Below are 23,802 nucleotides of genomic sequence, written 5' to 3'. Positions count from 1 at the left end.
TCTATTCTGAATAAAATATGGAATTTTGAAACTTCCACATCATTGCATTCCGTTTTTATTTACAATTTATACTTTGTCCCAACTTTTTTGGAATCGGGGTTGTATTTAAATACAGCTAATACATGAATTTCAAATGTGTTTTTTAACTTAACTAAAGTATTTGCTCATATCCTTTAAAGAATTGATAGTATATTGATACAAACACAATGTAGTCGTGATGTGTGGGAAAATCATTCAGAAATACCCAGCTAAGGAGTGCAGAAATGGTCCTTGGTTACTGTAAGACAGGAAAGGGGGGGATGGAGATGCACATACTTTTTCTCTCAAGCCTTCCTTTCCTAGCCAGTTGTGTGAATCCACCATGGTCATGGTGCTTTCTTTGTGCCAAAGTGTATAAATGAACATCTGCCACAGAGACCTGCTCCAAAGAAAATGCTATTTTGTTCCCCATTAGTTAGTACTGAATAAGATTTTGAATCATGTCTAAAGCATTTTAAATTACTAATCATTTTTTTAATTCTCTCTTTCTTTTCCTTCTACAGGCCCCTTTTTATGAATCGACCATGGACCGTGTGCTTTGGCAGCTGCTGGTCCTGGTTATGACTGTGGTGGTTGTTCATGCATGTCCCAAATACTGTGTGTGCCAGAATTTGTCTGAGTCTCTTGGGACACTGTGTCCTGCTAAAGGCCTTTTGTTCGTACCAACTGACATCAACCGGCGCACGGTAGAGCTCCGTCTTGGCGGAAACTTCATCTTACGCATTACGCAACAGGACTTCGCCAATATGAGTGAATTAGTGGATCTGACATTGTCACGCAACAGCATCAGTTCCATCCAGCCATTCTCCTTCGCTGACCTCGAGACACTGCGCTCGCTGCACATGGACAACAACAGGCTGGCTGAATTGGGACCTGATGACCTACGAGGACTTGTAAACCTTCAATACCTAATTCTAAACAATAACCAGCTACGTCGCATCTCTGAATATGCCTTCCAGGACTTGGTGCCAGCAATCGAGGATCTTGATTTGTCATACAACAACCTGCACATGCTGCCCTGGGATTCAGTCCGTCACATGGTCAACCTGCACCAGCTCACTCTGGACCACAACTTGCTGGAATACATTCCTGAAGGTACCTTTACTGACTTGGAGAGACTTGCACGTCTGGACCTGACATCCAACCGCCTCCGGAAGCTTCCACCAGACCCAATTTTTGCTCGGGCACAAGATTCATTGCAGGAGTTGGTGCAACTCTCTACGCCGTTTGCACCACAGCTTTCACTAAGCATAGGTGGCAATCCACTGCACTGCAACTGCGAGCTGCTCTGGTTTCGAAGGCTGGAGCGTGAAAATGACTTGGAAACTTGTGCTTCCCCTTCAAATGTGAAGGGACGTTACTTCTGGACCATAAGAGAGGATGAGTTTATATGTGAGCAGCCCTTTATCACACAGCACACACACAAGATGTTAGTTCTAGAGGGCCAAGCAGCCAGCTTGAGATGTGAGGCAACTGGAGACCCGACACCCACAATTCATTGGGTAGCCCCTGATGACCGTCTCCTTGGCAATTCCTCACGGATTGTGGTGCACAGCAACGGCACACTTGTTATTACCATTACAACATCAAAAGATTTTGGCACATTCACGTGTATTGCTGCCAATGTTGCCGGTGAATCCACTGCTTCAGTGGAACTGTCAGTCGTCCAGCTGCCCCACATAAACAATGGAACAGGACAACCCAAATCCCGCCTCTCTGATATCACAGGAACCTCGAAGGCCACGCCCAAGGGCCAACCAGAAAAGGACAAGGCAATTTGGGTTTCTGAGGTGACCGCAGACTCTGCTCTCATCAGATGGTCCATCAGCAAGGCAGCACCCAAAGTGAAAATGTACCAACTGCAATACAACTGTTCTGATGACGAAGTGCTCATTTACAGGTACAGTATTATAAAAGGTGGAGCAAGAGCAAGATTCAGTGTTCAATTTATTTAATATCAAAATGTTACAGACTAAAAAAGCAGCCGAGCTGTATGTCTACAGTAAAACTCAGTAAACAGCAAACAGTAGTGAAAAGTAGGAAAATAGTCCTTGTTTGTTAAGTGCTGATGATTTGATTCATTTGGAGAGGAAGCTTTTTTTTTTCAGGAGGCACTGCAGTTTTGACATGCTATGAGATAAGGGATTTCATATTCACTCAATCACCTATATTATCAGCTGAACAACAAAGTGATGAATTTGCTTAGGGATGGCTATTATCTTTGATAGTGTAACCTTGTTGCACTCTTTAGTGATCTATCAGTCATCCATTCACTGCCAAAGCTGTTTCTCAGTAGCAGAGGTGGACAGTAATGAAATACATTTACTTGAGTACTGTACTAAAGTACACTTTTTGAGTCTCTGTACTTTACTTGAGTATTATCTTTTTTGGAAACTTGTGATTTTAACTTCACTACATTTGACAGACAAATATTGTACTTTTTACTCCACTACATTTCTATCAGGCGGCACGGTGGTGTAGTGGTTAGCGCTGTCGCCTCACAGCAAGAAGGTCCAGGCTCGAGCCCCGTGGCCGGCGAGGGCCTTTCTGTGCGGAGTTTGCATGTTCTCCCCGTGTCCGCGTGGGTTTCCTCCAGGTGCTCCAGTTTCCCCCACAGTCCAAAGACATGCAGGTTAGGTTAACTGGTGACTCTAAATTGACCGTAGGTGTGAATGTGAGTGTGAATGGTTGTCTGTGTCTATGTGTCAGCCCTGTGATGACCTGGCGACTTGTCCAGGGTGTACCCCGCCTTTCGCCTGTAGTCAGCTGGGATAGGCTCCAGCTTGCCTGCGACCCTGTAGAACAGGATATAGCAGCTAGAGATAATGAGATGAGATGAGAGACATTTCTATCAAGGTCCTCATTACTTGTTACTATGAAACAGCTTTGAAAGTGGATGCTTTTTCTTTCCTTTTCTAAAACATAATTGGTTTTTTCGCAGGTGACACTGAGACAGCCTATCAGTAATCACTAGGGTCATTTCACGTCCATAGACTGTATAAAATCAAGTTTAATAATTCCTTAGCAGCGTTATTTGAACACGATCAGTTGATGGCAGAATGGAAGGAGGCGGTTCTTTTGGGGAATGCACGCACCCGTGGCCCATGAACCCATGTTTCAGTTTTCTGAAAGGATTAAAGATTCGTTTTGTTTTAAATGTTTGCTTTGTTTACCTAAAACGAACCACATCACGGCCTACAAAAACTCGACGTGCAACCTGCGGAAGCATATTGAGGTATATAAACATTTTATTCCAAGAGAAAGCTTGTGATGAAGTTGTCTGTGCTTTTAGAGCTAGTAGTGACATTGCAATAGCTATGCAGTCTTGTTAGTCAAATGACTTTCTATGGATTTGCCTACCAAGTTGCTGTAGCCTTGTCCATGGCTAACGTTAACACATAGCTAGTTAACTTGGACACTTGTTAGTTAGCATGTAAACACGGAGTCACACTAACATGAATAATGTTATCTTATCTGAAGTCCTTTCAGAAATATGTTTTAGCATAATTTTGCCAAATAAACAATGTAGAAATCTTTCTTTTCTAGTAACGTTAGATACCCAATATGATTTTGAGTTTGAAAAGAAATTGCTAGCATGTCAGGTGGAGCTTCACTGACTAGCTAGCTTAATGTTAAACGACCATGATGCACAGCATGCATTCATTTTGAGAATTCACAAAATAATCCAGTCGATTGCTTCAGAGGCATGAGGTGTTTTAAGCGTTGTGTCAATAATACAACAATGTATTGACAGAAAATGTGCTTTTAACACTTAAGTATTTTAAAAGCAAGTACTTCAGTACTTTAACTTAAGTAAAAATTAGACTGGACAACTTTCACTTCTGTCGGAGTAACATTTGACCAGCGGGATCTGTACTTTGACTTAAGTAATGAAGTTGGGTACTTTGTGATTAGGCATCCTTGGTTCAGCAAGAAATGAGCTTCTCCTTTCCACTAGCCTTTCTCTTGAATTAAAGTGATAAAATAACATAAAAATGTTGCTTGTTAGCAGAGATCATTTGCAAGCTAGCTAATACTACAGATAAATTATGAGTTTATATTAAGGACTAGTAACTGGACTCATAATTAGGACAACAGAAGCATAATATTAAGTTGCAAATACACCATGATTTATATTTAATATAATATTCCTTGTACTTTTGCACAAATGGACATTACTGTACACATATGTACACTAGATCTGGACAGACTGAGCTGACTTGGCACTTGACATGGCACAGTGTGAATATTCCCTTGTGTCCAATGTCAGTCAGTATGTATTTTTCTATTACTGACACTTTTATAGTGTGGGTGAAAAACATTGGTTTTATTTCCTCAACTCTGCTTTTTTTTTCCATTGCATTTCTCAAATCTCCTGAGTAGCATTTGAGTCGTTTGGTCCCCAGGCTCACTATGATGATATAAAGTGTTTTACAGCATGCAGGAATAGTGCTGTAAATCTGAGCAAGACGAGCAGAAAAACCCAAGCAGAGAGAAAATCCAATTAGTTAATGCCATTTAAATCATTTATCCATTAGTATCTGGGGAAGTGTGTGACAGCTCCCTCCCTTCTGCACAGTCCACTGGCTGGGAATCTGCACTTGCTATGTCTGTTAAGGCATTATGTATATTTCATCTGTGTTACAACTGGGGTATAATCATATAAAGGTGTATTCTACTGTGTGTAATATTCATGTGGTGTTAAGTGTTACCACTGATATTGTTACCACAGTAACAAGTACATAATTTTTTTTATTCTGATAAAAAGTAAAATAGTTTTATAACATATATAAAGTGTGTGTGTATAAATTTTACAGTTTGAAAGTATAAATGTTCATGGATGGATGGATGGAATAAAATTTAAATATTTAGAGATTTTTTAAAATAGATTGTGCAACCTCAATTCCAAAAAAGTTGGGATACTGTGTAAAACATAAATAAAAACAAAATATGAACATTTGTAAATCATGGAAACCCTATATTTCGTTGAAAATAGTATAAAGACAACATATCACATGTTGAAACTGAGAAATTTTATTGTTTTTTTTTTTTAATATATGCTTATTTTGAATTTGATGTCTGCAACACGTTTCAGAAAAGGTGAGACGGGGTAACAAAAGACTGAAAAAGTTGTGTAATGCTTAAAAAAAAACCTGACTAATTTGGTTAATTGGCAACAAGTCAGTAACATGATTGGGTATAAAAAGAGCATCCCAGAGAGGCGGAGTCTCTCAGAAGTAAAGATGGGGAGGGGTTCACCGCTCTGTGAAAGACTGCGTGGGCAAACAGTGCAACAATTTAAGAATAACGTTCCTCAATGTAAAATTGCAAAGAATTTGGGGATCGCATCATCTATGACACATAATATCATTAAAATATTCAGAGAATCTGGAGAAATTTCTGTATGCAAGAGACAAGGCTGAAAACTGACATTGGATGCCTGTGATCTTCAGGCCCTCAGGCGACACTGCATTAAAAGCAGACATGTGTCTGTAGTGGAAATCACTGGCTGGGCTCAGGAACACTTCAGAAAACCACCGTCTGTGAAAACAGTTCATTACTGCATCCGCAAATGCAAGTTAAAACTAGATATAAACAATATCTAGAAACACCGGCACCTTCTCTGGGCCCGAGCTCTTTTCTGATGGACTGAGGCAAAGTGGAAAATTGTCCTGAGGTCTGACGAATCAAAAGTAGAAATTCTTTAGAAATCATGGACACCACATCCTCCAGGCTAAAGAGGAGAGGGGCCATCCAGCTGGTGATCAGTGCACAGTTCAAAATTATTATTATTCTAGTGCCCATGACATGGGTCGCTTGTACATCTGGGAAGGCATCATTAATGCTGAATGATATATACATGTTTCAGGGCAATGTCCTGCCATCCAAACAAAATCTTTTTCAAAGACAGCCTTCCTTCTTTCAACAAGACAATGCCAAACTGTTTTCTGCACATATGAAAACTGCATGGCTCTGTAGTAAGAGTCCGGGTGCTAAACTGACCTGCCTGCAGTCCAGCCCTGTCTCCCATTTAAAACATTTGGCGCATTATGAAGTGCAAAATACAACAAAGGAGACCCTGAACTGTTGAGTAACTGAAATTGTATGTCAGGCAAGAATGGGACAACATTTCTTTTTCAAAACTACAGCAACTGGTCTTCTCAGGTCCCAAACGTTTACAGAGTGTTAAAAGTAGAAGTGATGCAACACAGTGGTAAACATGCCCCTGTCCCAACTTTTTTGAAACTTGTTACTGACATCAAATTCAAACTAAGCATATATTTTTCAAAGAACAATAACATTTATCAGTTTCAACATTTGATATGTTGTCTTTGTACTATTTTCAATGAAATATACAGTATGGTTTCCATAATTTGCAAATTATCACATTCTGTTTTTATTTACAGTTTACACCGCGTCCCAACCTTTTTGGAATTGGGGTTGTATAGTTGTACTGCTGTAATGTAAAGAAAATTTCAAGGTCAAGAGAACACAGCATTGCTAATTAGGGAAAAGGACAAGATGGTTAAAGACACGTCACATACCGTAAAGCACATATAAGTGGACGATAGATAGGAAGTGACATCTTAAATGGAAATCCTTAATAATGTTTTAGCTGGATTGCTGGATAAGGCATCTATGATACTCTTTTATCCCTCATTGTCCATAACATCACCCTACTGTGTGATTTAGTATGCTTGTCTGTCTCGTCTTGTAATATGTATCACCATGCTGTCTGGGGAACTTTGCTCATTGGCTATTCATTGCTCTGGGTCTGTCTGCTTTATTAAAGCTCATGCTTGATTGACAGTAAACAAAAGCAGCTCATCATGTTATTTTATGAGACTCAGTTATAATGTGTTACAGCATAACTATTATAAAACGAGCAAGAACCTCAAGAGTTATGGCATAAAAACACCACTAATAGCTTATGATCTGGGTAACTGCTGGGAGGACCTTAATTTAGGAGGTGTAAGGTTCCTCAGCTTGCAAAGGAATAAATAACCTTCTTTCATTAACCTTATCGATTTACTGAACTCCATAAGGTCGCTGTGCTGTGGTGTGTATCATTTTGATAGATGGTATTTGGTTTAGTTAACCGATTACAGAGTTAATATGACACCAACAGAGAAAGAGTGCCTTAAGAGCCTCTTAAGGCAGTCTCACTCTGCTTCTCCATGATTCCTTATTTCTTTTTAATGCATCCATCCATTAGTGCTCTTGTGAAGTGATGTTCGTGCTGCATTTGAGTTCAGCTCATTGGCCAGACCAGACAAATGTCAAGACCCATTTATCTCACTCTGCAATCTCTCCATTCTCTCCCTGCTTGTTCTAGGCCCGTTTGCTATTTTTGCCTGCATGAAGACAATCAAATTTCCTTGCCACAGAGGAATCAATGTTGCAGGAGTACATTTGCATGACACTAGTCCAGAAAGAGCCAGGCCAAGGTAATTGGCAAGGAGTTATGTCTGAAATTGGAAGCGTCTCGTGAGAAATGAAGGAGTAAAAATGACTCAAGAAATGTTGCGATGATTAGAGAGGATGGAAGATGCAGGGAAAGATCAGGGTGGTGAAAACATTTTGTTTATTTCGATGTAAATTTTATTAGATCAGGTCGACAGCCAAAAGCGCAAATGGGCCAAAGGTGTTGCAGACAAGATCTATAAAGCTCTTAGGGGAAAAGTGGGCCAATATTTCTTCACTGTTAAAGCTAGATGGCCTTTCGATTTCATAAAATTTGTGAAATTTAGAAATTTGGCCTTTGTGATATATGTTTTTTTCTGTAATATCTAAAAAAAAAAAAAAACAGGCCACTCTGTGGCTGGGAAGTTATTTAATTTGAGGGGATTCCCGAACAAATAATGTGCATGAAATCGCTCACTTCATGCAGTCATGCAGACAGAGGAAGTCCGTGTGTGCATGCACAGGTTTACCTTCTTCTTCTTCTTTTGGGTTTTACGGCAGCTGGCATCCACAGTGTCGCATTACTGCCATCTACAGGTTTACCTTGACCATGCACTGACAGTTCCATCATTCTGTCACTAAACGAACAGCTGATCACACCGAGGTGCTCGCTGACCGCAGATATTTATTAGTTTGGTCCTGCGTTTCCTTTCCTTTGCAACATAACGTCTTTTCTTCTCGCTTTCCGTTACTGTAGTCAGTCTTTCACGTTTCATTCGTACATTCATGTCCTCCATTTTTCTTTCCTGTTTCAAATTTGTATCCCACACTGCCTTGCACAAACGGGGAAAACCCACCACGTGATGCATGACGTAGTATCTTGAATTGCGTCATGGTGAAGCAGGGAAAAATAGCGGAGAATTTAGGGCCACATGGCCCTAACTTCATTAATTGTTCTATTACAAAAAAAAACTAATAAAATTGGAAGTCTGTAATTCGAATTCAGTAGCTTTCGGTCCACTAAACAAAAATAATTGGGTGTCAGGGAAAATTCTTTTTATTGCCTAAACCTGAAAAATCTGAAAGGCAGTCTAACTTTAAAGTAGCTGCTATAGTTTCCTGTTAGCTGGGTTTCGTGACTCACTCTTCATGATTAATCTTAAGGCCTCATGCTGTCTCTGAGAAAGCAAAGTCTCGATCTTCCAAAATTGCCTTTCAGTGCCTGGAGCCCTGCTAAAACTTTAATTTCTTCCCATCTAAAACTATCACTTATTTTCCATACTAGTAGAATAAACAGAACCAAACACCCCACCAGGGTTCCAATTTGTCTGAGGTTTTGAATCAAACTGAATGAACTGCTGGACAAAGTCGATCTGTAATGGGTGCAGGGGAGCATGGGACTTTGAAATAGCTGGTGATACAGTGGTGCTTGAAAGTTTGTGAACCCCTGAGAATTTTCTATATTTCTGCAGAAATATGACCTAAAACACCATCAGATTTTCACACAAGTCCTTAAAGTAGATAAAGAGAACCCAGTTAAACAAATGAAACAAAAATATTATCCTTGGTCATTTATTTATGAAGGGAAATGATCCAATATTACACATCTGTGAGTGGCAAAAGTATGTGAATCTCTAGGATTAGCAGTTAATTTGAAGGTGAGATTAGAGTCAGGTGTTTTCAATCAATGGGATGACAATCAGGTGTGAGTGGGCACCCTGTTTTATTTAAAGAACAGGGATCTATCAAAGTCTGATCTTCACAACACGTTTGTGGAAGTGTATCATGGCACGAACAAAGGAGATATCTGAGGACCTCTGAAAAAGCATTGTTGATGGTCATCGGGCTGGAAAAGGTTACAAAACCATCTCTAAAGAGTTTGGACTCCACCAATCCGCAGTCAGACAGATTGTGTACAAATGGAGGAAATTCAAGACCATTGTTACCCTCCCCAGGAGTGGTCAACCAACAAAGATCACTCCAAGAGCAAGACGTGTAATAGTCGGTGAGGTCACAAAGGACCCCACGGTAACTTCTAAGCAACTGAAGGCCTCTCTCACACTGGCTAATGTTAATGTTCATGAGTCTACCATCAGGAGAACACTGAACAACAATGGTGTGCATGGCAGGGTTGCAAGGAGAAAGCCACTGCTCTCCACAAAGAACATTGCTGCTTGTCTGCAGTTTGCTAAAGATCACGTGGACAAGCCAGAAGGCTATTGGAAAAATGTGTTGTGGACAGATGAGACCAAAATAGAACTTTTTGATTTAAATGAGAAATGTTATGTTTGGAGAAAGGAAAACCCTGCATTCCAGCATAAGAACCTTATCCCATCTGTGAAACATGGTGGTGGTGGTGGTAGTATCATGGTTTGGACCTGTTTTGCTGCATCTAGGCCAGGACGGCTTGTCATCATTGTTGGAACAATCAATTCTGAATTATACCAGCGAATTCTAAAGGAAAATGTCAGGACATCTGTCCATGAACTGAATCTCAAGAGAAGGTGGGTCATGCAGCAAGACAATGACCCTAAGCACACAAGTTGTTCTACCAAAGAATGGTTAAAGAAGAATAAAGTTAATGTTCTGGAATGGCCAAGTCAAAGTCCTGACCTAAATCCAATTGAAATGTTGTGAAAGGACCTGAAGCGAGCAGTTCATGTGAGGAAACCCACCAACATCCCAGAGTTGAAGCTGTTCTGTATGGAGGAATGGGCTAAAATTCCTCCAAGCCGGTGTGCAGGACTGATCAACAGTTACCGGAAACGTTTAGTTGCAGTTATTGCTGCACAAGGGGGTCATACCAGATACTGAAAGCAAAGGTTCACATACTTTTGCCACTCACAGATATGTACAGTAATATTGGATCATTTTCCTCAATAAATAAATGACTAAGTATAATATTTTTGTCTCATTTGTTTAACTGGATTCTCTTTATCTACTTTTAGGACCTGTGTGAAAATCTGATGATGTTTTAGGTCATATTTATGCAGAAATATAGAAAATTCTAAAGGGTTCACAAACTTTCAAGCACCACTGTATGTAGCATATTCTGAGTTTAACCTAATAGTATACTACAACCCCAGTTCCAAAAAAGTTGGGATGCTGTGTAATACAGAAATAAAAACAGAATGTGATGACCTGCACATCATGTAAACCCTATATTTCACTGACAATAGTACAAAGACAATATATTAAATGTTGAAGCTGAGAATTCTTATTGTTTTTTGAAAAATATGTGCTCATTTTGAATTTAGTGCCAAAAAAGTTGGGACCAGGGCAACAAAAGACTGGAGAAGTTGTGTAATGTTAAAAAAAATAATAATTATGTTAATTAGTAACAGGTCAGTATCATGATTAGATATCAAAAGAGCATCCCAGAGAGGCTGAGTCTCAAGGAATATGGTACAAAGAATTTGGGGATCACATCATCTATGGTATATAATATCTTTAAAAGATTCAGAGAATCTGGAGAAATCTCTGTACGCAAGGGACAAGGCCAAAAGCCAACACTGGATGCCCATGATCTTTGGCCCTCAGGCAACACTACATTAAAACAGACATGATTTTCTAGTGGAAATCATTGCATGGGTTCAGGAAAATTTCCAAGAGCCATTATCTGTGATCACAGTTCATCAGGATGGACTGAAGCAAAGTGGAAAGCTGTCCTGTGGTCTGGCGAATCAAAATTTGAAATTATTTTTGGAAATTATGGACACAGCATCTTTTGGGTGAAAGAAGTGAGGGACAGTCTGGCTTGTTATCAGTACACAGTTCAAAAGCCAGCATCTGTGATGATATGAGGGTGCATTAGTGCACATGACATGGGCAGCTTGTACATCTGGGAAGGCACAATTAATGCTGAATGATATATACAGGGTTTTGGAGCAATATGCTGCCATCCAGACAAAATCTTTTTCAGGGAAGTCCTTCCTTCTTTCAGCAAGACAATGCCAAACCGCTTTCTGCACATATTAAAACTGCATGGCTCCGTAGTAAAAGAGTCCTGGTGCTAAACTGGCCTGCCTGCAGTCTAGACCTGTCTCCCATTTAAAACATTTGGGGCATTATGAAGTGCAAAATACGACAAAGGAGATGCCAAACTGTTGAGCAACTGAAATTGTATATCAGGCAAGAATGGGACATTTCACTTTCCAAACTACAGCAACTAGTCTCCTCAGTTAACAAACACTTCCAGAATGTTGTTAAAAGTAGAGGTGATGCAACACAGTGGTAAACATGCCCCTGTCCCAGCTTTTTTTGAAACATGTTTTTGGCATTAAATTCAAAATGAGTATATATTTTTCAAAAAACTATAAGATTTCTCAGTTTCAGCATTTGAGATGTAGTTTTTGTATTATTTTCAATGAAATATTGGGTTTCTATTATTTTCACGTCATCACATTCTGTTTTTATCTGTTTTGCACAGTGTCCCAATGTTTTTGGAATGGGGGTTGTAGATTTAATCACCAGAAGCTTTGAAATTTCACAGCATATTAACATCCTGTATATAAAATCCCAAATCAGAGAAAGTGGGGATGATATGGAAAATGCAAATAAAAAAGAAACCAGTGATTTGTAAATTTACTTTGACTTGTACTTAATTGCAGATGGTATGAACCTGAGATATTTCATGATGTTTTTTTCTGAGCAACTTCATTTCATTTGTTAATGTACGTACATCCATTCCTACATTTCAGGCCTACAACACATTCCAAAAAAAGTTGAGATGGGGGAACATTATGGCTAGTAATGAGATAAAACAATTAAATAATTATGTGATTTGAAACAGGTGATGTCAACCGGTGATTGTAATCATGATTTGGTACAAAATCAGTATCCAGGAAAGGCCTAGTCTTTGAAGAGCAAAGATGGGCCGAGGATGTTTAGTTTGTCAACAAATGCATGAGAAAATTATTGAAATGTAAAAAAAATGTTCCTCAAAAAAAAAAAGATACGAAGGGATTTGGATATTTCAACCTCTACAGTGCATAATATCACTAAATGGTTCAAGGAATCTGGAGGAATTTCAATGCATAAAGGGCAAAGGCACAAGCCTAAGCTGAACGCTCGTGATCTCCAATCCCTCAGACAGCACTGCGTCAAGAATCGTCATTCATCTATATAACCACATGTGCTGATATAACCACATGGGCTTGAGATTACTTTGGTAAACCTTTGTCAAGCACTATAATACAGCGTTACATCCACAAATACCAGTTAAAACTTTACTGTGCAAAAAGGAAGCCTTATGTTAACTGTGTCCAGAAGTGCTGCGATGATTTGGTGGCTTGTCCAGGGTGTACCCTGCCCATAGTCAGCTGGGATAGGGTCCAGCTTGCCCGTGATAAGGATAAGTGGTTCTGGATAATGGATGGATGGATAGATGTCCAGAAGTGCTGTTGACTTCTTATAAAATTCATGAGGTAAAAGATCAAATAATGTTGTGCTTTGAATGCAACAAAGATTATTTACAAATCACGGTTTTCAGTTTTTATTTCAATTTCAACATACTGTCCTGACTTTTTCTGATTTGGGGTTGTACATGAAGGAGCTTTCATTCTAACAACTGAATGAGTGGCCACTGAGCAGATTGCTGTTAGACTCATATTAGTCATTTCATGTCATTTTCAGATGATAATGTAACTGGACCTGTCATTTGATTATAAAATTATCTGAGCTATTAAAGCCATGTCAGTCTCTCTGTATAGTCCCACACTCTGAAAATGCACAAGCACGGTGGAATGAAATGAAAAAAAAAAGACAGAAGAGCAGCAATGCTTTCTGTCCATGCAAACATTTACGAGCCTTATTCCAGAACAGCAACTTTGCCATACATTAACTGAATGTGTAGGATTAGTTGGTGGTATGCTGCTTCGTCAGTTGAAAAATTAGCATCTGTGCTGACACTTTTGTAAGTTACATATGATGAAATGAAACACCATCTCACAGTGTTCAGCATTGCCACCTCACAACACCAAAATCCCAGGTTTGATCCTGAGCTCGCTTTACTGTCTCTGTGAGTTTCTGTGTATGTTCCCCCTTATGCCTGTGTATTTTTTTTTCCAAAAACATGACAGTAGGTGGATTGTTTAAGAAAAAATGCCCCCTCGATGTGAATGGGTGCATGATTGTGTGTGTGTGTATGGTGTCCTCGACTGGTGTCCTGTCCAGGGTGTATTCCGCCTAACACCCAGGGTTCCCAGTATAAGCACTGTGACCCTGACCAGGATAACATGAAAGTGAGTGAGTGTACTAAAGTACAGTGGCAGAGCTGATGTTACATTACAACCCCGATTCCAAAAAAGTTGGGACAAAGTACAAATTGTAAATAAAAACGGAATGCAATGATGTGGAAGTTTCAAAATCCCATATTTTATTCAGAATAGAACATAGATGACATATCAAATGTTTAAACTGAGAAAATGTATCATTTAAAGAGAAAAATTAGGTGAGTTTAAATTTCATGACAACAACACATCTCAAAAAAGTTGGGACAAGGCCATGTTTGCCACTGTGAGACATCCCCTTTTCTCTTTACAACAGTCTGTAAACGTCTGGGGACTGAGGAGACAAGTTGCTCAAGTTTAGGGATAGGAATGTTAACCCATTCTTGTCTAATGAAGGATTCTAGTTGCTCAACTGTCTTAGGTCTTTTTTGTCGTATCTTCCGTTTTATGATGCGCCAAATGTTTTCTATGGGTGAAAGATCTGGACTGCAGGCTGGCCAGTTCAGTACCTGGACCCTTCTTCTACGCAGCCATGATGCTGTAATTGATGCAGTATGTGGTTTGGCATTGTCATGTTGGAAAATGCAAGGTCTTCCCTGAAAGAGACGTCGTCTGGATGGGAGCATATGTTGCTCTAGAATCTGGATATACCTTTCAGCATTGATGGTGTCTTTCCAGATGTGTAAGCTGCCCATGCCACATGCACTAATGCAACCCCATACCATCAGAGATACAGGCTTCTGAACTGAGTGCTGATAACAACTTGGGTCGTCCTTCTCCTCTTTAGTCCGAATGACATGGCGTCCCTGATTTCCATAAAGAACTTCACATTTTGATTCATCTGACCACAGAACAGTTTTCCACTTTGCCACAGTCCATTTTAAATGAGCCTTGGCCCAGAGAAGACGTCTGCGCTTCTGGATCATGTTTAGATACGGCTTCTTCTTTGAACTAGAGAGTTTAGCTGGCAATGGCGGATGACACGGTGAATTGTGTTCACAGATAATGTTCTCTGGAAATATTCCTGAGCCCATTTTGTGATTTCCAATACAGAAGCATGCCTGTATGTGATGCAGTGTCGTCTAAGGGCCCGAAGATCACGGGCACCCAATATGGTTTTCCGGCCTTGACCCTTACGCACAGAGATTCTTCCAGATTCTCTGAATCTTTTGATGATATTATGCACTGTAGATGATGATATGTTCAAACTCTTTGCAATTTTACACTGTCGAACTCCTTTCTGATATTGCTCCACTATTTGTCGGCGCAGAATTAGGGGGATTGGTGATCCTCTTCCCATCTTTACTTCTGAGAGCCGCTGCCACTCCAAGATGCTCTTTTTATACCCAGTCATGTTAATGACCTATTGCCAATTGACCTAATGAGTTGCAATTTGGTCCTCCAGCTGTTCCTTTTTTGTACCTTTAACTTTTCCAGCCTCTTATTGCCCCTGTCCCAACTTTTTTGAGATGTGTTGCTGTCATGAAATTTCAAATGAGCCAATATTTGGCATGAAATTTCAAAATGTCTCACTTTCGACATTTGATATGTTATCTATGTTCTATTGTGAATACAATATCCGTTTTTGAGATTTGTAAATTATTGCATTCTGTTTTTATTTACAATTTGTACTTTGTCCCAACTTTTTTGGAATTGGGGTTGTATATTACAATCATTTAGGAGAGGCTCTTATCCAGAGCGACGTACAACATACTCAGATGTACGACATACTGCAGCCTGGGGAGCAGTTGGAGGATAGGTGCCTTACTCAAGGGCACTTCAGCCATTCCTGCTGGTCCAGGGAATCAAACTGGTGACCTTTAGGTCCCAAAGCTGCTTCTCTAACCATTAGGCCATGTTGCTAGCAAGTATGAGTAGGTAACTACGCAATGCATGTCAAAATCTTGTAATTAACACATTAATAAGAATGCCTTATGCCAGAACTTAAGAAGCAAAATAATCACATTTAAACCAAAGCAAAGTGAGCTCAGCGTCAATTTTCAAGTTTGTAAAATCAACCAGGTCTCTCACTCTGAAAAGCCAGGCTGATGTTTTACATTTACATTTTGCTCATTTGGCTGACGCTTTTATCCAAAGCAACTAAATACTGAGACAGTAATTCATACCTCTTCCCATATGTCTTTGTTTCCACTGTGCTCTATTTTACCAAGATGTTTTTTTCCCCTTCAGGCTATTTATTTTACTGATAGCAGTGCTACTAAAAATGCTTACAGCACCTTTAAAGGAATGGCTGAATTATGCATAATTCATTATATTCAGTAGGATTAACATAGTTCCTCAGATGATGGTGAAATTTTCATTGCATGTCCAGTCACTTTGACTCAGTACTCCAAAAGAGCGATTCGTATGGATTCATAAAAGTCCATGGTATGGAAGTAATGTTCGCCAGCACTTTGTCTTCTGCCACTTGTCCAAATGTATTATTTCTCAGCACTGGATCACTGCAGTATCATATAGGCCATCTGTTCACTTTGTTGGGGCAGATGGCTTAAAGAGATAATGGCAGCTCTGTCAAAAATCATTCAGTTATGTGAAAAAAAAACTTATTTCGTGTAAAGTAAAAATGATCATAACCACAGTCCAAGCTTGAACCTCTTCCATCCTGTTTTTCAGATGCATCCTGCATATTCACCACAGATCAAATTAACACGGAAGATGTTAATAGTAAAACATTGGATTCATAAAACATTACAACAAAAACCGAAAACATCCTGTGAAATATTCCAGCATTCTAAGTTTTTTTTTTTGTTGTTGTTGTTGTTGTTTTGGGGGGGGGGGTATTTATTTATTTATTTATTGCAAAAATAGGAAAATTACAGTAGGTTACATTTCCAGAGCAGGTTAAAGTGCTCGTCATACAAAAATTACATCACTCCTGGAAATTATACCTTATAAAACTAGACACGTTAAATACTTTGCTGTCTAAAGAAAGAAAAAAGAAAGAAAGAACAACTTTATTCATCACACACTTGTGAAATTCCTCTCTGCATTTAACCCATCTGAAGCAGTGAACACACACATGCACACACACATGAGCAATGAGCGCACACACACGTACCCAGAGCAGTGTGCAGCCATGCTAACAGCGCCCGGGGAGCAGTTGGGAGTTAGGTGCCTCGCTCAAGGGCAACTCAGCCCAAGGCCGTCCCATATTAACCTAACCGCATGTCTTTGAACTGTGGGGGAAACCGGAGCACCCGGAGGAAACCCACGCAGACATGGGGAGAACATGCAAACTCCGCACAGAAAGGCCCCCACCGGCCGCGAACCCAGAACCTTCTTGCTGTAAGGCAACCGTGCTAACCACTTACACGGAACTTGTTCTATTTAGTTGGTAAAGTTTGGCTCTTTGAGTCCACCATTACACAAATGCGTTCCTGGTAAGTTATTGTTAATTTAAAGGAACTGACGTCATACATGCAATGCTTGAAAGTTCGTGACGTTTCTGGCTTCGTCTGTTTTGCAAAGTGTAGCACGTTTTTTAATGATTTTTTTTTTTAATTCCAAAACAAAATTAAAACCAAAGCATGCCTCCAAAGAGGTGTGTCGTTCAAAGCTGTTCAAGTGTAGACAATAAAAAAAAGCAGAATTTCAGTCCATTATAGCCCAAAGTTGGCAGGACACTTACAGAATGAATGGGTTCGATTTGTACAGACAAAGAGAGGTAACGTCAAGCCAACAGGACAGTTTGGTGTCTGCTCCATACATTTTGACAAAGATAAATTTGTGAGGCAAATTCACACAGAACAATTTGAGCGACATCTGGTACGCGGAGCAGTTCCTATGATCTGGAAAGAAAAGTCGGAAGTGCCATCCCAAAGAGCCCCCCCCCCCACACACACACACACAGTAAGGGTCAAGCTCGTGTTTAGCCTGTTGTTTGAATTTATTAGTTGTCCTTAGTCAGATCAGTAACGTTCTAAGGTAGTTTCTATGCGGCCAAATATAATACTTGCATAGACGAGACAATTACTGATCTAAAAGCAAACCAAAACATGCTTATTCACTCTGAGTCACTTCTTCATCCTTGTTGTCATGGAGTTGTGTAGAGAGCTTTACAAAAGAAAGCAGTTGTGCATATGACATCACACATGCAGCGCCACTGACCAATAAATCACTGCGATCTAATGCCAGACAAGCTTTTAGTGATTTTTGGAACAGAATTCAGACGCAAAAAAGATAATTTTTCAAACCAGTTTTTTATCGGTGAACTTTACAACCTATTTGAACATATCACACAGAAAACCTGGGATTTTATGATGTCATTTTTGTAAGACTAGCACTTTAAGGCCCCCTTTTAAGAGCATTATTTTAATGCTATCATACATTCATTTGAAATTCCATTTAAGTGTTAATGGAAAGATAAGGATCTATTTGCAGAGTTAATGCAGTTATGCTGTGCATGTTGGCATGCTAACATCACACTATTTTTGAGAGCATGTGTTATTGCACTGGGTTTGAAAATTGTGTTTCTTTCTTTTAAAGGATGATCCCTGCTTCCAGTAAGGCATTCCTAGTAAACAACTTGGTCTCTGGAACCCGCTACGATTTGTGCATCTTGGCAGCCTGGGATGACTCAGCCACTACGTTGACAGCCACCAGTGTTGTGGGTTGTGTTGAGTTCTTCACCAGAGATGAGTACCCACAATGTCATTCTTTACATGGGCAACTACTGGGAGGCACCATGATCCTAGTGGTGGGAGGTGTGATTGTGGCTACCTTGCTCGTCTTCATTGTCATTCTAATGGTGCGTTACAAGGCTGGGGACAGTGGGACATTGACTGCAGTTGGGGCTGAGCTTCCAGTTAGCAAGTTAAGTGACATTGGTGATACCTATTCACAGGCCAATGATGGGCGTCTGGGGCAGAATGGAGTCTTTATGCCCCCTTCAAATTCTGAAGTCAAACTCAAAGCCAAACCCAAGGTGAGTCTACGAGATGAGGTTGTGGAGTTTAAATGTGGCTCTCTCCAGAGTAGTATGAGCTCTTTGTCCTCATCCTCGTCCTCCTCTTCTGTTGGTTCTGTGAATGCTTTGCACCCCTGCAGCCCTAACAGCGCTTTGGCCAACATCTGGAGGTCAGCGTCTCTCAAACCGCGAGGAAATCTGGACCATCTGTTGGGGGCCATTAACTCTCTGGAGATTAAGGGCCAGGCATCATCAGGAAACACCAAATATGGTCGTGCAATGGCATCAACAGTGCCCCCTAATGATAAGGAGCCTCTGCTGGGCCGGACACTGGACTCCAAGTTCAGACGTAGTCACTCGTTTGATGCCGGTGAGTTTGCATCATCAATCAGTGGTGTCTGGACCAAACGTAGCCTCTCCATCAATGGTATGTTGCTCAAGGAAGACATGGCTAGCAGCAGGGGCACGTTGGAGGGCTCAGAGTGGGTGATGGAGAGCACTGTGTAGATTGTGTACAGTCCCTTCAAGCTGACATCCTGCCCTTGTGTCAAAGTAAAATCAAGGGAATAAAGCCTCTGTTTTCCCATGCATGGAATTACATATCTGTTCATCAAATATTAAAGCATATATCCACTATACAATGTGCTGTATTGGACAGGCAGTTATAAGCTTTATGTTCTGGTGAATAAGTGCATTTGTGTGGATGTGATGGGGTGTATTCATGTGTGTGTTGCATCACAGAGTATGTATTGAGCAGCTACTCAGCTGTCATGAATGAGAACATTCAGCTTATATATCATTGGGATTCTGCCATTTATCAGGGTCATTATAGTGTGGCCACATACATGACTGTTAAATGACAGTTAATTAAAAAAAAAAACACTTGCCAATGCTTTCTCTACTGAAGAGTACTGCAAATTCATTCTGTACAGAAATATATCGGTGGTACAAATAATATTTATACATTCGATGAAGTTTTATATTTTTATCTCAACAGTATCATAGCACTCTGTCTCAAAGGGAAGAGTTAAAAAAAACTCACAGAACTTTCATACTGTTTTTGTTTCACTCCTTTTTATCACACTCATGTCCTGAAGGAATCGTCTGCAAGAAGCAAAATTTGAAAGTTTCTGCTGAAAGAATCGCAAATCTTTAGTTCTTTTACTTAATAGTGTAAAGTCTTATTACATTTTCTGTCACATAGTATAAACCTTTCTGTGTGCCCATATGTACAAAGGAGCTGGAAATAAATACCAGATCAATTTTGCCATAACAAATAATGCCTATGTAAATTAGTGTTAAGAAAAAAAGTGTTCAGAACCTCGAATGAAGTCCTGACTTCTAGCCAAGAGATACACATCTAGCTCTGGTACAGTACATGCATTTTTCTGTGATGTCCTGTAAAACAGAATTTCCTCTTATTTAAAAAAGTACATTCACATAGTTATAAACCATACCATATCCACCTGAGAAGTCTACATAACTTTGACAACACTAATGAAAGAAATCAGGACAATGATTTTACTTTTGAATTACTGGATAATATTTGTAATGTTAAATGCCTTCGAGTTACCTTCAGGAGCCAGTGAGAGCTAACTCCAATGCCAATCATCTCAATCTAATTATACGTGTAAGATGGATATTTGAAAAATGTCACAGTCTAAATCTGCTGGAAGTGGCAGACATTGGATTGCATTGCAGTCAAGCAGGAACTGACTGTGCACTGCTTCCTTGAAATGAGAATGTCATGCGACCGCTTTTAGTGTCATTGCCATGATTCTCAGTCCCGGTACTGAGGACTGGATTCACTGCATATTTTAGTGTTCCTGTCTAACATGTCATTCTTTTCATGAAGGACTGAAACAAACAGTTGGGACAAGTGTACCCAACAAGGGTACCCAACAAGTGTACACAATGTTCCCCTTGCCCCAAACCTATTCAAGTTTGCTCTTTTAGGTTTGAGGATAAGTAATTCCAGTTCCAAAAAAGTTGGGATGCTGTGTAAACTGTAAATAAAAACAGAATCTGATAATTTGCAAATCATGGAAACCCTATATTTCATTGAAAATAGTACAAAGACAACATATATCAAATGTTGAAACTGAGAAATTGTATTGTTTTTTTGATGTGCTTATTTTGAATTTGATATCAGCAACACGTTTCAAAAACGTTGGGACAGGGGCATGTTTACCACTGTGTTGCATCACCTCTACTTTTAACAACACTCTGTAAACGTGTGGGAACTGAGGAAACCAATTGCTGGAGTTTTGAAATAGAAATGTTGTCCCGGTTTTGCCTGATATACAATTTCAGTTGCTCAACAGTTCGGGGTCTCCTTTGTCATATTTTGCACTTCATAATGCGCCAAATGTTTTAAATGGGAGACAGGGCTGGACTGCAGGCAGGCCAGTTTAGCACCCAGACTCTTTTACTACGGAGCCATGCAGTTTTAATATGTGCAGAAAGCGGTTTGGCATTGTCTTGCTGAAAGAAGGAAGGCCTTCCCTGAAAAAGATTTAGTCTGGATGGCAGCATATTGCTCTGAAACATGTATATATCATTCAGCATTAATGATGCCTTCCCAGATGTACAACCTACCCATGTCATGTGCACTAATGCACCCTCATACCATCACAGATGACGGCTGTGCACTGATAACAAGTCGGATGGTCCCTCTCCTCTTTAGTCTGGAGGACATAGTGTCCATGATTTCAAAAAAGAATTTCTACTTTTGATTCGTCAGACCTCAGGACAATTTTCCACCTTGCCTCAGTCCATCATAAAAGAGTTCAGGCCCAGAGAAGGTGGCGGTGTTTCTGGATGTTGTTTATATCTGGTTTTAACTTGCATTTGTGGATGCAGTAATGAACTGTTTTCACAGATGTAGATACCGCCTGTATTGTCTTTTAGGACTACAACTCCTATCACCAGTTTCCGCGTTGACCTGCGTCATGCCGGGGCAGGATCACCAACGTCACGTCCTCCATGAAGCCATAAGTAATGGAACACGTTTCCGCTCTCCCTCTTTCCGTCTTGGACTTCAAGCTGTCTGGACACAAAGAGATTTGCTCTGCCAAGCAAACGAGATAAAGACGTCTTTTCTTTTCTTTTCCTCAAGAATCAGAGTTTTGCACTTTCCTTTCACCTTTGGCCACGGTAGATTCTCGGATCACGCGATTTTAAACTCAGCTTGAGTTACAACCGGTTTTCAGTTATTCACTATACGTACATACGGACTGCAGCCCAAGCAGTTAATTAATGTTAGAAGCGACCGGATCCTTCTAATTAAAGCATGTACACATTGTCTGATCAGAGACTTTCTTTTCATCACGAGCGATCACGCGTCGGACCAAGAAATCCTCTGCTTTCCACGGAAGCGACTCACGTGCTCCACAACGGTGAAACTCCAAAAGTCTTGGAACATCTCTTCATAATTTTGCGTAGAGGCAAGACACTAAGTAAGATTTGGCATTTTGGGCAAAAGGACTAGTCTTAGGAATTAGTTTATTTACTTAGTGTGAATTTAAACTCAGGAACTATTTACGTGTGCACACTGATTTGTGTTTCTATCATTGTTCTATTTTTGATCTCTCAATTGTTTAATAGATAGGTTTTGCATGCCCCCGTTTTCTTTCTAACACTTTAATTTCATTATTTACACATATTTTGACCTCATCAAGATTTCAGTGAATTTGGTAATGTTATAAAGCTAGTGGGCTAGCTGTTACGGCTAATTCTTCTGTCTCATTAGCATCCAGAGCTAACTGTATTGTCTCCAAGGGACTGTAAGGCCTCACCACGTGGTCAAACACACCTCAGTTAGCATCCCACACTAGCTTTTTTTTTTTTTTTTTGCTAGGCCATAGGCCTCATAACACACCTTAGCTAGCAACTGAAGCTAACTCTCTTGTTTTACTTAGAAACACGTGGTCACCAGGCCTCTCACACACAAACACATGCTAGCTAGCCTTCCTTTGCCTTAGCTAGCAACACAAAGCTAATTCTTTTGTCTTAGCAACCAAAGCTAATTCTTTTGTCTTAGCAACCAAAGCTAACTCCCTTGTTTTACTTAGAAACACATGGTCAACTCCCCCACACATACACACACCTAGCCAGCATTCAAAGCTAACTCCTTCGTTGTAGGCCAGAAGGCTTTACACACACACACACACACACTACATGTTTCATGTTTAATGTTTAATTTCCTTTTAATACACACACACAAACACAACCACACACACATATCTCACTGTTTGCTGCTGACTATTTGAAGATTTCAACTGCCATTATTTATTTTTATCTTTGTCATAATAAATTCCATTATTATTGAAACGGTGTGTGTTTATTTGCTGTTCCGATATTTTTGAAGTGACTCAATCTCAAAGGATTCCGAGGTGCATATAGGTTGTGTAATATGGTAAGTGATCATAATAATTTGGAATATACCATAATTTAGCTGTTTGATAATTTATTAAGCATCAAAATGAAAGGTATTATTTAATGAGACTGATTTAATGAGATTGATCACTTAATTACTAATTGCACCTACACAGACGATGGTTTTCTGAAGTGTTCCTGAGCCCATACAGTGATTTCCACTACAGACACATGTCTGCTTTTAATGCAGTGTCGCCTGAGGGCCTGAAGATCACAGGCATCCAATGTCAGTTTTCAGCCTTGTCACTTGCATACAGAGATTTCTCCAGATTCTCTGAATATTTTAATGATATTATGTGTCATATATTATGTGATCCCCAAATTCTTTGCAATTTTACATTGAGGAATGTTATTCTTAAATTGTTGCACTGTTTGCCCACGCAGTCTTTCACAGAGCGGTGAACCCCTCCCCATCTTTACTTCTGAGAGATTCCGCCTCTCTGGGATGCTCTTTTTATATTCAGTCATGTTCCTGGTCTGTTGCCAATTAACCAAATTAGGGGGGTTTTTTTGTTGTTTTTTTTAGCATTACACAAACTTTTTCATTCTTTTGTTGCCCCGTTCCAACTTTTCTGAAATGTGTTGCTGACATCAAATTCAAAATGAGCAGATATTTTCCGAAAAACAATAAAATTTCTCAGTTTCAACATTTGATATGTTGTTACTATTTTCAGTGAAATATAGGGTTTCCAAGATTTGGAAATCTTCACATTCTGTTTTTATTTATGTTTTACAGTGTCCCAACATTTTTGGAATTGGGGTTGT

At 39.8% G+C, this 23,802-nt stretch overlaps 1 protein-coding gene across 1 annotated transcript; it reads left to right on the top strand.

The window, feature by feature from the left end:
- The first annotated feature begins 563 nt into the window (after positions 1-563).
- On the top strand, positions 564-19,107 carry lrfn2b (leucine rich repeat and fibronectin type III domain containing 2b). Its single transcript, XM_060916118.1, has 2 exons — positions 564-1,939; positions 18,180-19,107. Exons 1-2 carry the CDS (start codon positions 564-566, stop codon positions 19,105-19,107), a joined length of 2,304 nt encoding a protein of 767 aa, XP_060772101.1.
- Positions 19,108-23,802: the final 4,695 nt, after the last annotated feature.

This window comes from Neoarius graeffei, chromosome 3, assembly GCF_027579695.1.
Source record: "Neoarius graeffei isolate fNeoGra1 chromosome 3, fNeoGra1.pri, whole genome shotgun sequence".
NCBI lineage: Eukaryota > Metazoa > Chordata > Actinopteri > Siluriformes > Ariidae > Neoarius > Neoarius graeffei.
The sequence above is the reverse complement of the archived record's forward strand: the minus strand, read 5'-3'. Positions and strand labels throughout refer to the sequence as shown.

Coding starts and splice junctions, on each gene's coding strand:
- lrfn2b (XM_060916118.1), top strand. CDS start 564: ATGGACCGTGTGCTTTGGCAGCTGCTGGTCCTGGTTATGACTGTGGTG. Junction 1,940..18,179: donor GACGAAGTGCTCATTTACAG/GTACAGTATTAT, acceptor TTTCTTTTAAAG/GATGATCCCTGCTTCCAGTA.